Below are 14,256 nucleotides of genomic sequence, written 5' to 3' on the forward strand. Positions count from 1 at the left end.
CCGAGTTACAAACCCCTGTCCTACACTTTCCTCAAGAGTGCCTCCCCATGGACCATAGTCCAAGGAAGGACCCAGTGCATCACTAGATTTTAGACTAGCTGCATACCTGGGAGACCCTGGGCCACGCCGTGAAGCAGTCCATGGGGAATTTCGGATGCTGACCCTCATAGTACAGGTGGCCATCAACTTTCTTGAACAAAACAGCCAGTGCTCCTTCAGCGATGCTGATATCCTCAAGTCTGACCTAACCACCTGGGAGCCTTGGGGGTGGGGGTGGAAGAAGAACATTTCTAGGGTCCACTCTGGGTGCCTTTGCTCAGGCTTTTCTCCTCGTGCCTATAGTCCAGTGCCACTGGTCAGAACCATGCTTTCACGTCAATTTTTAGAACAATGCAGGGAAAGATGAGACAAAAAGAGAGGGGGAAAGAATAAAGTTCCATTCACTCTTCAAGCAAATGTCCTCTCCTCCAGAGATGTTTTTCTAGATTCCTGGAACTCTTTTGGGTGGAGGTGAAGGGTCTAGCGTGGAAGAGGAGCTCAAGGTCTAATTTATTCATTCATTCCACAGCACGAATCACTCCACGCCCTAACTAACTCTCCCTGTCCCCACCCGTCACAAAATTTCATTCTTTGACGACAGCGATTCTGCTTTAATTAAATTGGTATCCTCAGGGCTCTGTTCTTTGCCTCGAAGGTGGGAATCTACCTGTGAGTGCTGGAGAACTACGCGGGGCGGCGGCGACCAGGGCTTTGGGGAGATCGCAGTGGGGTAATGACCGGTTCCCTCCTTCCCCCCCCCCGCCCCCTCCCCCCGCCCGCGCGCACCCCCCGACTGCTCCTGCAGTCCGGGCAGCCGAGCCAGGGCGAGTACCCTCTCGGGTGCTTCCCTAACGTCCTGAACTCCAGGGCAGTGAGCGAGCGCCTCTCTTTAAAGTGTCGGTTTAGTTGCTGGCTTTCCCCTAGTCGGTGGGACCGGGTTGACTCCCCAGAGCTTAGCACAGAGTAGACGCCAGATAAATCTGTGACGAGTGGATGCAGAGAGGGGTGGCTACACGGACGGATGCGTAGATGCGCGGGGGCCTCTGCCTCCCCCACCGCCCCCCCCAGCTAATGAGCGTCGGCCCGGCCAGGCCCGGGAGCCGCCGCGCCGGGGTCCCTTCCCCGGGCCCCGCCCCAGCCGACCCCACCTTTCCGCGCCGCCCCGCTCCGCCCCGCCGCCCCCTTCCCCGTGGCCCCTCCCCGCGCAGGTCCCGACTCCCGCCGCACCTCCTCCGGCTCTGCAGTGGCGGCGGGGCGGCGAGCCGGAGCGCAGCGGGGCCGGGGCCGGAGCCGAGCCGGGGTCGGGGCCGCAGCGGGGACCCTCAGAGGCGGGGCCAGTGGGACTGCGATGGGCGTGGAGATCGAGACCATCTCCCCGGGAGACGGTACCGGGCGGCGGAGCCGGGGGAGGAGGAAGGGTCCCGGGGCGGAGCCGGGCGGGCGGGGGTCGAGGCAGAGGGGGCGCGGAGGGTGCCGACGCGGGGCGGGGGCCGGGGCGGGGGCGGGGGCGGGCGCAGGACCGGGCGGCGCGGGGAGCCCCCAGGCGGGACTGTTGCAGGTCTGGCGGACGGTCCTCCGCCCTCCGCTCCCGCGCCGGCTCACCTAGGGGATCGGAGGCGGCGGCCGAGGCGGGGGTCTGCGGCCCGCCACCGCCCCGGGGGCCTCGGGCGCCGCCGCCGCCGCCGCCGCCGCCGCAACCCCTCGGCTGTCTGCTGCTGCCAATTTCCCGGGGCAGGGGTTGGGCTCTGCTCTCCCTGCCCTGCTAGGTGAGCTCCGGGGACCGCTGGAAGGGTTCCCTTCTTGGGGCGACCCTTTTCCTTTCCAACGCGCCCCCCTGAGGGCCTCGGCTCCCGCGGCCCCCGTGGGCTGGGCGGGGAGACGTTGTGGGGGCCCCGAGCCCGTCTGGGAGGAAGAAGCGCTCCCTCCGCCGCCTCTGCATCTTGCTTTATCCTCCCCGCCCCGCTCCGCCTCTCCAGCCATCCTGCACACTCCCATGGCTTTCATTACCGTCTGCAAACCGATGGCCTCCAAACTTAAGCCTCCAGCCCAGATCTCCGACCCCTTTATCCAGCTGCTGCCCGACCTCTACCTGGATGTCCCATGGAAACCTGATTCAGCGAGTCCAAAACAACTCATGCTCCTTGTCCTCCCCACGCCCAAGCACTCCTCTGTATTTCCCCTTTCCCTGCCCCCCCGCCCCCCCAGCCAGGAGCGGCACCACTCACTTTCCCCAGCCAGACATCTCTTGTATAATTGGGTCTGGATGTGCAAGGGATAGCTTATTTAAAAAAATTTTAAATGACACTTAATCCAGTCCAGAGCCCCCGTTTCTGCAGAATTTGACAGACAAACTTCATGTGAGACATGTCTGACAACCCCCACCCTCTCTAGGAAATTGGAAGACCTCTTGGTTCTAGGCCACCCTCCTTGTTATTTTTTTTTTAATTTTTTTTTAAATTTTTATTTATTTATGATAGTCACAGAGAGAGAGAGAGAGAGAGAGGTAGAGACACAGGCAGAGGGAGAAGCAGGCTCCATGCACCGGGAGCCCGACGTGGGATTTGATCCCGGGTCTCCAGGATCCCACCCTGGGCCAAAGGCAGGCGCCAAACCGCTGCACCACCCAGGGATCCCCACCCTCCTTGTTAAAAGGCAGTCCCAGTCCGGATCCCTGTCACCCTGCAGGTACAGGCTTCTCTGCCCCCACTGAGAACGATAGTGCTGGGTCCCAGGAAGTATCTCTCTGAGACCTTGTCACACCCCAGGGAAATTGCCATTGAGATCTCCCAGGGAGCTGGAGGCCTCTTCCATTTTCCCTGACTCAAAGTAGCCTTTAGAGTTTTCTCTGCTTATCCTCCCTTTCTGGCCAAGGACAAGGACCATTTTTTTTTTTTTTTTGAGGGAGATTAGATTTTTCGAGAAAGCCTGAAAAAACCTTGGCCTTCTGCTTTAACAGGCTAAACCCTTGAGTCAAGAAGGCATAGAAGGGCCAAGCTACTGTATTGTTAGGCTGGGGACACCATTCTAAGTGAAGCCCCGCAGCAAGTCTGGTAGGACTTGGTCCTTCTGCTGAAATTCTCTAGGCTCCATCCGTTTAGCCCCTGCCCTGGTTCAGATGATGGTCTCTCATCGGGCTTTCTGCACATCCTCTACATTGATCTCCACACGTCCAGTCTGACCTCTCTGCCTTCCATCTGGCCTCCCTAACTCACTACCTATTTTCCACACCATAGCCTGAGGAGTCTTTAAAATGCCTATTTTAGGTTCCCATTCCCTTCTGCTCCCCTCCTACCTTATCCCCGTGCCTTGTGCTTTAATGAATCTTCCATTTCCTTCTCAGACAGATAGTAATCTAGCCTGGTCTTACCTTCCACACTAGGGCAGGCTCTTACTACAGCCCCTACCCCCACTACCACCTTTTTCTGTAGCTTCAGCAAGCTTCCTGCAAAGTTGTTAAAACACATCAGTCATTCTGCAAATATTTATTGAACATGTACTATGTGCTAGGCCCTGGGGTTAACAGCAGTGAGCCAGACAGGGATCCCACTAGTGCTAGACTCCAGGCCTTTGAATGTGTCATCAGTTCTTCCCAGATTATCTCCTTTAACTTCCTCTGGCAAACTAGTCATCTTTTAAGATCCAGTTTAACCCTTATCTCCTCTCTGATGCTTTCCTGGGCTCCCATAGAGTCCTCTACATGTTGGCTCACTTGTTTGCCTCCAAAAGCTTTGTTATCCAGGCCTATGGCTTTAAATTCCACCCAGATTTATACCTCCAGTGCAGACCCTCCATCTGCCTACTTGCAATATAAACTCAGATGTCTAATAGGCATTTCAAGACTGCCAACTGCTCAAATCTGCTCCTCCCCAGTCTTCCCCACCTGGAATTAGTTCGTTCCACCATACGTCCAATTGCCCAAACTGAAAACCCAAGCATTGTACTTGATTTCTCCTTGTCCCTCCTCCTGGACCCCATCTCCATTCCATTAATGTACTCTGTCAGCCCCGTTTCCCAAACGTATCTATTTTGCTCTCTTCTCTGCTGCCACCACGTTAATTCAAGCCATAATTGATTTCCTGTCTGGATTATTGCAACAGGCGCCTAATCGTCCATCCTACAGGCAGCAGCCAGAGTGATCTTATAAAATCTTAATTCAGATTATGTCATCATCTTGCTTAAAACTCTCCAGTGCCTTCCTATTGCGCTTGGAGTTAAATCCAGCTCCACGATGTCCAATGTCTGGCATGATCTGCATGATCCTGCTCTTTCCTACTTGTCTCCTTCTCCCTCCCTTCTTTCCCGTCACCCAGCCTTCTTTCTATTCTGCAAATGCTCCAATCCATTCCTACCTCAAGGTCTATGCACTTGCAGCTGCCTCTTCCTGCAGTGCTTTTCCCAGCATTTTGCTCATCCTTCAAGATCCAGCCCAAATGTCACCTTTTTTTGGAGGCCATCCTGGATGGTCCTTTCTAAAGTGGTCTGTCCATTGTGTCTCTCTCCCTTATTCTCTCTATTTAAAGATTTTATTTATTTGACAGAGAGAGAGAGAGAGAATGAGCGTGAGCGCATGGGGCGGAGTGGGAGTCGGGATGGCAGAGGGAGAAGCAGACTCCCCGCTGAGCAGAGAGCCTGATGATGTAGGACTCAATCTCAGGACCCTGGGGTCATGACCTGAGCCCAAGGCAGATGCTTAACCAACTGAGCCACCCGGGCACCCTCATTGTGTGTCTCTCTTTAACTTGTCATTGTGTCTATTTCCTTTAGAGAATTATTATAGTTTATAATTGTCTTGTTTATTTGAGTCCTGTTTGTTTCCCTCTATTAGAATGTAACTCCAAAGGAGTAGGTATCTTGTCTGTTTGATTTACTACTGTAAATCAGGCCCAGGCTTTATATATAGTAGGTACTCTGTAAATATTTGTGAATGAGTATGCTTATTAATCCTTGATTGCAGTCATTATCCTGCATTATAATCTATCATTTATTTATGTGTCTCTTTCCCTGACTTCACCATGAGTTCATAGATTGCTCTGTGTTTCTGGAATCTAGTCCAGTAAATGTTTGTGGAATGGATGAAGGAAAGTAAAAAGAGCAATCAAAGAAAGGAGAATAATGAGGAGAGTGGAACTGAGGAACCCAAGGGAATAAAATTCAAATCACATAAAGAGAGGTGAAGTAGGGATCCCTGGGTGGCGCAGCGGTTTGGCGCCTGCCTTCGGCCCAGGGCGCGATCCTGGAGACCCAGGATCAGATCCCATGTCGGGCTCTCGGTGCATGGAGCCTGCTTCTCCCTCTGCCTATGTCTCTGCCTCTCTCTCTCTCTCTCTCTATCATAAATAAATTTAAAAAAATTAAAAAAAAAAAGAGGTGAAGTGACTGATCTGGCTCATACAAGGCACAGAGCCAGAACTAGCACCATGGGCATCTCCTTGGTGTGGAGGGGAATGTGGGCCAGACCTCTGGGCTGAATGTTCCAGGTGACTTTTTCCAATACCTTATTCATTCATCTGCCCTCATGTCTCCTTGCAGGAAGGACATTCCCCAAGAAGGGACAGACGTGTGTGGTGCACTACACAGGTAGGCTTTGCTCCCTCAGACTTCACCCAGACCTGCCCCTCCCAAAGAGGTCCCTCTTCTGATACTCCCCTCCAGAGATATTTGCTCCCTGGATCAGGCCCAAACCCTAAGAGAGCCGTCTCCCTCTGACCGGCTGTCCCCCACTTCTCAAGTCAGTCTTGTGGGCATGGGAAAGGAGGCTTGCAAGATTACCCCTTCCACACTTGTACCATCCTTGGAGCTAGCCTCTAACTGAGCCAGCCACCTCCATTCTCTTCCCTCTGTTGTGGGCAGCATGGAGCCCGGCCTTCCTGGTTCTGTCTGATATTTAGAAATCCCTTCTTAAAACTTCGAGAGACTTGATCTTCCCTGCGGACTCCTTTTTACTCCTACAATATTATTAGAGAAGAGGAGGCCCCTGGTCTCCTCAGCATTTCTTTCTTTCTTTCTTTCTTTTTTTTTTTTTTTTCAAAAATAGACTATCCGATTCTCCTACTCTTTTTGAGCACCTACTGTGTGCAAGATGCTATGCTGGGTACTGGAGACACACAGATGAATAGAGAGGATTCCTTCCTTCTTTGGGGCTGTGAGAAGTGGGGGAGACCAGTGATCCAGAGGCTCTGATGCAGTGTGAGAGCCAGGGGGCTGGTGGTGACAGCAGTGCCTGTCTCAGGGTGCTGTGGGCATTGGAGGAGGGCCCACATCTCGCTGATCCCTCTTGGATGCTCTGTATTGGAAGATCAGGTGGGCTGAGGAACATTCTAGATGGAGTTCCTGAGGACTGCTGGCAGGAAGATCACGAGCAGGTATTTGTTCCAAGAGGGGCGAGTGCTCTGCCTTGTGACCTGTTTCCCAATGTGGCAAAGTTGGTGACAGCCACTTAGCAGACAGCAAGGCCAGTTTAATTCCTAGGACGTATTCAGATGGGGCCATTTTTAGCAGTTCTCTGGGCCAGTGTGAAGTGCCAGGTTAAATCTAGGCAGACAGTGTGGGTATTTCTCAACAGCTGTGTTGCGGGTCGCTGACGTCAGGGCGCTAGAGCTGTTTTATCTCCCGGTGATGTGGCCTAATTACCATGAGTCCTCTGGGGCCTCTGACCTGTGTAATTGATTTATCTGTTCTACATGTTGTAGACAGACTCGTACTTATCAAGTTACTAAAACCACAACACCCTTTTACAAAGACTTTCATAGTAGATACAGAGAGCAGGCAATGTGGGTTAAACACTAAGAGCCATGAGTGCCTCTGGTTTGGGGAGGGGGATCATCTCATCAAACCCAGCCAGAGACAGTATGGGACTTTTTGGTAAATTTTTAAATTAAATATAAATACAGTAGAGAACAGAAATCCAAGATGTCCAGTTCCATGAAATTTTTCAAAGTGATTACACTTCTGTAACCACCACCCAGATCAACACACTTCCAGAACCTGCAGGCATCTCCCTCATGCCTCCCCCAAGTCATTACACCTCCCTGAAGGTAACCAGCAGTCACATTTTTGTCTCCATCGATTGGGTTGGCCTGTTATTGAATATCATATAAATGGACTCATAGAGTATGTATTCTTCTGGGTTTGGCTTACTTTACTCAATATATATATATATATATATATATATATATATATATATATATATATTTTTTTTTTTTTTAAGATTTATTTATTTATTTGGGAGAGAGAAAGGGGAGGAGGAGGAAAGGGCAAGGGAAGAGGAAGAGAGAGAATCTTAAAAACAGGCTTCACACCCAGAGCAGAGCCTGACCCAGGGCTCAGTCTCACCTGAGATCACGACCTGAGATCATGACTGTGATCATGACCTGAGCAGAAATCAGGAGTCAGATGTGTAACCACTTAGCCGACTGAGCCACCCAGCCACCCCAGGAATTCTTTATATATTCTGGATATGAGTCTTTTGTTAGCTCTACTGATTCTAATCACTTTCCATGCCAGGGCTTGTCTTTTTACTCTATTAATGGCATTTTTTTAATAGAAGTTCTTAATTTTAATGAAGTCCTATGTATCGATCTTTTCCCTTATAGTTAGTACTTTTGTGTTCAGCTCAGAAATCTTTGTCTGCCCCTAAATCATGAAGACATTCTTCTGTTTATTATCTTGTAAAGCTTTATTATTTTATTTTTCATATTTAAGTCTGTGATTCCTCTGGAATCGATTTTTGTGTGTGCATAAAATAGGGGTCAAGATTCATTTTTTTTCTCCATATGGATATGCAATTGACCCAGCAACATTAATTAAAAAAATGAAAAAAATCATCCTGGGACGCCTTGATGGCTCAGCGGTTGAGTGTCGGCCTTTGGCTCAGGGTGTGATACCAGAGTCCTGGGATCAAGTCCCACATCGGGCTCCCTGTGAGGAGCCTACTTCTCCCTCTGCCTATGTCTCTGCCTCTCTCTCTCTGTGTGTCTCTCATGAATAAATAAGTAAAATCTTAAAAAAGAAATCCTTTATCTGTTGCAATGCCGTGACACCTTTGTTGAATCAGGTAACCATATATATGTGGGTCTGTTTCTGGGCTGCATGGTTTTGGCTGAACTTGTAGCAGTAGATAACTGTATATGGTCTGAAGTATACTGAGTCATATGAAACCTGAAAAAATTGAGGAATGAGAAAGCCACTCTTCAAAGGGAGTGTGTGTGTGTGCTTATCCATATGTGTATTTGTCCAAGTATGTGTCTGTGTGAATGGATGTAGATTCGTGGACTTAAATATTTTCTTAGCATCTGTTTCACCATTAGGATTTTTCTTCTGAATGTGTGTGCATAAGTGCCCGTGAGTATCTCTGTGTGTCTGAATATCTTAGCAACCTGTATTTGTGCACGAGTTTGTATTTGATCTCTTTAGTATCCATCTGTGTAGCCACAGGATTTTCTCCTTTGCTTGATTTCATACCTAGGGCAAGAGTCCAATTCATTCTACCCAGAAAGCAAGAAAATGAGACTCTCCCTTATATACATTTAAATGGTAGGAATTAGGAAGTGGAGTCAGAGATGCTCAGACACTAAACTTATCCAGACCTCCCATGTCAAACATGGCAAATCTGAGGCCATGACAAAGGAAGTGATTTGCCTAACTTTACACAATAACTTTGTGCCAGAATGAAGTCAGAATCCAATCTCTGAACTTATAGGCCAGATCTTTCTGTGGTCTCAAACTGTCTTTTGTTGTGGTCTGAGGGCTGCAGGGAGAAATCCTTGGAAGACAATTGTTTACAGAAGGTCTGATCTTTGAGCCAATCACCAATAAGAACTAAAAACAGAAACACAGCTCTTGAGCCTTTGGCGGCAAGGATAACACAGGATTTGTACTTCAGGGATGACAAAGCAACTACCCCTGGAAGCTCAGGGATGCTCCCCTGTTGGGAGACAGCATCAGTGTTCCTGGTTCAAACCGGCCCTTTTCCTGGGGTCCACCAATGACTGGGTCACTTTGCACTGTTCTTTGCAGGGAGGGGTGATAAGGCCTTTGGGTTTTACATGTTGGGGGACCTTGTGAAAACCAGTAAAGGTTGTACAGTGCAGAGGTATTTGAGAAAGGTGTGACCTGAATAGGACATGGTGGGAAGGAAAGGCAGGGGAGAGCAGAGAGAGGTTATCAGGCAGGCAGTCTCCAGGTCTTGAAGTGCAGTGTAGGCATTTGGAAGCTGCCACAGGGAGCTATTGACGTATTGTAAGCAAGGGAGTAATATGATCCTATATATGTTTGCAAAAGACAGTCATTCTGGGTATAGTGTGGAGACTGGAATGGAGGAGTGAGAGTGAAGTAGAAAGACCAGTTAGAGGGCGTGAGACATGTCTCATACAGGTGAGACGTGATGGTGATATGGTACAGTCACAGGCCGGTGGCGGTAGAAATGGAGGAGGTAGAGAGATGATGGAGGATTTAGTGATAGGCTGTATGTGGGGTAAGGCAGAGAGAAGTACCCGGGTTGCTTGCTTGGGCAACAGGACTGGTGGAGAGATGAGAAGAGGCGCTGGTTTGTGCGGAACAGGAATTCCATTTTAGACATGTGGACCCAGACCTGGGAGTTAATTCATGACCACAGCTCTTCTCCATCCTCTTCTTGCTTTCACAGGAATGCTCCAAAATGGGAAGAAATTCGATTCATCCAGAGACAGAAACAAACCTTTCAAGTTCAGAATTGGCAAACAGGAAGTCATCAAGGGTTTTGAAGAGGGTGCAGCCCAGGTAGGATGGGAATTCTAATCATTAGGGGGGATTTGAGGAGTCAAGAGTCCGGACTCAGTACGCTGCTCTTGACCTATCACAGACCGCTGCCACTTTGACTCCACTGCCGGGGCATGGTTACACCATCGAGATTCAGTCCTTGGCTTTGTGCCCCCCACCCCTTCCCTTTCATTGCCAGCATGACCCCTTTAAGTCACTGGGGTCTCTCATTCCATGCACATCCCTCCAGGCCTGCTCAGAACTAGCTTCAGAGGGCTGTGAGCTACCAGCTGTCTGGGACTGACGCAGCAGGAGACTCGGGATAGGGGAAGCCAAGGTGGTTTTTTTGTTTTTGTTTGTTTTTAACTTAAAAAAACCCCAACAATTTCAGACTTGCAAAAATATCACAGAAATAGTTCCCATATATTCTTTACCCAGTTTCCCCAAATGTTAACATTTTATATAACCATAGTACAATGATCAGATTACATTAATTTGTGATCAGTTACACATTAACATGGATACAGTACTATTAAGTGATCCATTCAAATTTTTGAGTTGGTTATTATTCAAAATTTAAAAATCGGTTTATTCAAATCTCACCAGTTGTCCCACAAGTGCCAGGTGTTGTTGATGACTGCTGGGATGAGCCCTGGTTCATGCTCTTCTCCCTTGGTCTCTGAGGACAGACGATGCTCTGTTAGAGTAGCTCTCTTAGCCTTCCCGACCTTGTGATGGCCTCTGATTGCTTCATGTCTTTAATGGACTGCTCTTGTTACCTCCTGGAAAGTGTACAGTACATGCGCTCTCTATACACCCTCTTTAGGTTCTTTTGGAAGAGAGTCAGGAACAATAATGAACAAATTGAAGTGTTGGGGCCATGCGCTAATTGAATAACCAGCAATGGTTGTTGCATGAATGAATTTGGGACTACTTTGTGGATGTTATTGTCTTACAGTGAAGTCTCTGCTGGTCTGAGGCAGAATCTGAGTTCTGCATCACTTCAGTATGAAGTGAGCATAGAAAAATCATCTCAGATCTTCAGAGTTACCTTGAGGATGGTTTGGGAAAATGCCATAGTTATCTTACTTTTTTCTTTTAAATCAAGCTGGGTCCTCTTTCTCCTCTTCCCATCTGCCCCCATCCCTGCTAGATGAGCTTGGGGCAGAGGGCGAAGCTGACCTGCACCCCTGATGTGGCGTATGGAGCCACGGGCCACCCTGGTGTCATCCCTCCCAATGCCACCCTCATCTTTGACGTGGAGCTGCTCAACCTAGAGTGAAGGCAGGAAAGAACGCAAGGTGGCTGGAGATGGCTGCTGCTCACCCTCCCAGCCTGCTCTGCCACTGGGACGGCTCCTCCTGCTTGGGGCTCTTGATCAGTGCGCTAACCTCACTGCCCCACAGCATCATCCATTCTCTGACCAAGTTGCTCTGTATGTGTTCATCGTTTACGCACATCTTTGCTTGAGGAAACTTTGGTTGCAGATCAAAACATTTCAGGTTGTGCATTTTGCGTGATGCATGTAGTAGCCATTTCTGATCACATAATACAGATTTCTTGTTCGCACAATCTACACTGCCTTACTTAAGCCAGACACACAAGGTGCTCAGACGTGAAATGTACATGGTATACACAGAGGGACTTGAGCCAGTTACCTTTGCTGTCACTTTCTCTCTTACAAATTCTGTTGGCTGCTGACTTACACAATGTCCTCTTTGGAAATGATATGTAAAATAAAGGCTCTGTGCTTGACAAATTCCTGTCCATCCTTATTATAGGAAGGGAGTGCTTTAAGGACTGCATAAACCAGTTGCCCTTGGGAAGTAGAAAGGAGCCTTCCAAATAGCCAGGAATGATAATAAACATAATAGCTATGATGTGAATTTTGTACATGCTGAGCCTTGTTCAACGTGTTTTTAAATAAAATTGCCACCAACCCCCTAAGCAGCCCTACAAGGTATTAACTTGCCCTTTGCCTCATAGGCTCAGAATTCTTCTCTGAATAACTGAAGGAATATATTGTGTTCAAACCTCATAGAAGAGCAACCCAACATAGGACTTGAGCACTGTATGTGACCTTGCAGTCTCTCTTTGTTTGGACTTAAGAGGGACAAGTTCCTTCCCCTCACCCAGAAGGAAAGGAACACTGTGCCTGGACAAATGAAGTGGGTTAGGTCTTGGAGCCATATACTAACTCACACTGGGAAGTTACTTTTGAAAAGAATGTGTGATTCTGAGTTTTAGATTTACTACTTAGTTTCATCTAGATTTGCTCTTACACTGCGGTATGATTTCTGAGAAGAATGTATGATTCTGAACTTGTTTATGCATATACTGCTTATTTTTCATCTATATTTACTGTAACTTATGTGAATTCCCAGTTAGGTTTTTATTATTATTATAATTTATTTTTAAGATTTTATTTATTTATTCATGAGAGACACACACACACAGAGGCAGAGACATAGGCAGAGGGAGAAGCAGACTCCATGCAGGGAGCCCAATGTGGGACTCGATCCCGGGACTCCAGGATCACACTCTGAGCCAAAGGTAGAAGCCCAACTGCTGAGCCACCCAGGCAGCCCCCTCAGTTAGGTTTTAAAATCAGCCCACTTACTGGTTGTTTGTCAGAGGAGCCTGGGGCAATGTGGCTAAGATTTTTCTTTTGACATAAGTTGAGAAAAGCTCTTAGTCATAGGGTTATTCTATCAGTGAGGATTTGAAATTAAGATTGAGGAGAGGGGGATCCCTGGGTGGCACAGCGGTTTGGCGCCTGCCTTTGGCCCAGGGCGCGATCCTGGAGACCCGGGATCGAATCCCACGTCGGTCTCCCGGTGCATGGAGCCTGCTTCTCCCTCTGCCTATGTCTCTGCCTCTCTCTCTCTCTGTGACTATCATAAATAAATAAATAAAAATTAAAAAAAAAAAAAGAAACCTCCTTCTAAAAAAAAAAAAAGATTGAGGAGAGGCTGGTAGGTTAGTACTTAGTTTCCCACATAGATTCATTGGTACATGTCCCATGTCATACATATGATATGCGTCCATAACATCTTGGCTACTTATCTACTCCCTTTTTCTCCAGAAAGTCCTGGCCATATTCCTCTGCTTCAAGATGGAGGAAAAGAAATGAGAATTGGGAGTCCTTTTTTTTTTTTTTTTTAAAGATTTTATTTATTTATTCATGAGAGACACACACACAGAGGCAGAGACACAGGCAGAGGGAGAAGCAGGCTCCATGCAGGGAGCCCAGTATGGAACTCTGCCCCAGGACTCCAGGATCACACAGTGGGCTGAAGGCAAAGGCAGGCGCTATCCTGAGCCATCCAGGGATCCTCCAGAATTCAAGTTCTTATAACTTAAGTGTAACAGGCCACAAAATTGCCAATTAGAATTTTTAAAGATTTTAAGTAATTTCTACACCCAATGTGGGGCTCAGATTTACAACCCTGAGATGGAGTTGCATGCTCTACTGAGCCAGCCAGGTGCCCCCAAATTGGAATTTTTTAATGTTTAAAATATTTTAAAAGATTTGACAGAGTACGCTTGTGCACACATGTGCACCACGGAGGGGCAGAGGGAGAGGGAGAGAAAAACTTAAGCAGACTCCATGCTGAGAGCCAAGCCCAACATGGGTCTTAGTCTCACGACCCTGAGATCATGCATGACCTAGTTGGAAACCAAGAGTTGGACGCTCAGCCAATTGCGCCACCCAGGCGCCCCAGACAATTGAAATTTTTAAAACTCAGCCTTAGGTCATGAAATTCAGCTAACAGATGTACTAATCCAAATGATGGGACTGGTCATAATTGTCAGTGGAAGCAATTTCCCCTTGTTATTAACTTAAAACAACTGCACTAGAGCAAGCCAGTCTGCCACTTAGACAAAACACACTAGAAGTCTGTTTTCCTCTTACAAAAAAAGTCTTTTAGAAAATTAGTTTTACATTGGTAAATACCTAAAGGCACAGCATGAATTACACAAATTAATAAGGAATTCATAAAAGCATTCAGAAGAAAAAGCTATGGCTCCTTTATTATCTCCTTGCCCTTCTTAGAAATGGTTCTTTCTAGTCTTACAGTGCTTTCAAAAAGCATGGACATAATAAAGAAGTTCTTCATTTTCAATAGCAGGCTTTGAGAAGACAGTACAAAAAGTATAAAATAGCATATTATTTTAAAGTAAGCATAAAAAAATAAAGCAAGCATAGATATCAAAGCTAGCATTTAAATAGTAGAACAGATGTTTTTTGTCAATTTAAATGATTCAGTGGTTGTACCCTTCAAATTGGTTTTGGGTTATAGTTATATACAAAACAATTGGTCCATGTTTTTTCCATTTGGCCCATGCCTAAACTATAAAAAGAAAATTATAGCTATCTCCTCCAAGCTGCCAAGCTATGATGAATGTGGTAATAACCATACTACTTCAATGCCATGGGAGCGTATTATTATAAGAATAAGCATTAAATATTCTTCTTAA

At 47.5% G+C, this 14,256-nt stretch overlaps 1 protein-coding gene across 2 annotated transcripts; it reads left to right on the forward strand.

The window, feature by feature from the left end:
• The first annotated feature begins 1,268 nt into the window (after positions 1-1,268).
• On the forward strand, positions 1,269-11,533 carry FKBP1B (FKBP prolyl isomerase 1B). Of its 2 annotated transcripts, none has more exons than XM_055327358.1 (4): positions 1,269-1,424; positions 5,569-5,616; positions 9,683-9,795; positions 10,883-11,533. In XM_055327358.1, exons 1-4 carry the CDS (start codon positions 1,388-1,390, stop codon positions 10,925-10,927), a joined length of 243 nt encoding a protein of 80 aa, XP_055183333.1. In that variant the 5' UTR covers positions 1,269-1,387; the 3' UTR covers positions 10,928-11,533. The 2 variants fall into 2 exon arrangements, with proteins under 2 accessions (XP_055183333.1, XP_055183332.1); XM_055327357.1 differs by having other exon boundaries at positions 1,273-1,424; positions 10,928-11,533.
• Positions 11,534-14,256: the final 2,723 nt, after the last annotated feature.

Source organism: Nyctereutes procyonoides, unplaced genomic scaffold (assembly GCF_905146905.1).
Source record: "Nyctereutes procyonoides isolate TBG_1078 unplaced genomic scaffold, NYPRO_anot_genome, whole genome shotgun sequence".
NCBI classification, from domain to species: domain Eukaryota; kingdom Metazoa; phylum Chordata; class Mammalia; order Carnivora; family Canidae; genus Nyctereutes; species Nyctereutes procyonoides.

What these genes read in the sequence shown, in the direction of transcription:
- FKBP1B (XM_055327357.1), top strand. Translation starts at nt 1,388, where the DNA reads ATGGGCGTGGAGATCGAGACCATCTCCCCGGGAGACG. An exon ending in GACCATCTCCCCGGGAGACG is followed by an intron (nt 1,425 to 5,568) that starts GTACCGGGCGGC and finishes GTCTCCTTGCAG; the next exon opens with GAAGGACATTCCCCAAGAAG. An exon ending in GTGTGTGGTGCACTACACAG is followed by an intron (nt 5,617 to 9,682) that starts GTAGGCTTTGCT and finishes TTGCTTTCACAG; the next exon opens with GAATGCTCCAAAATGGGAAG.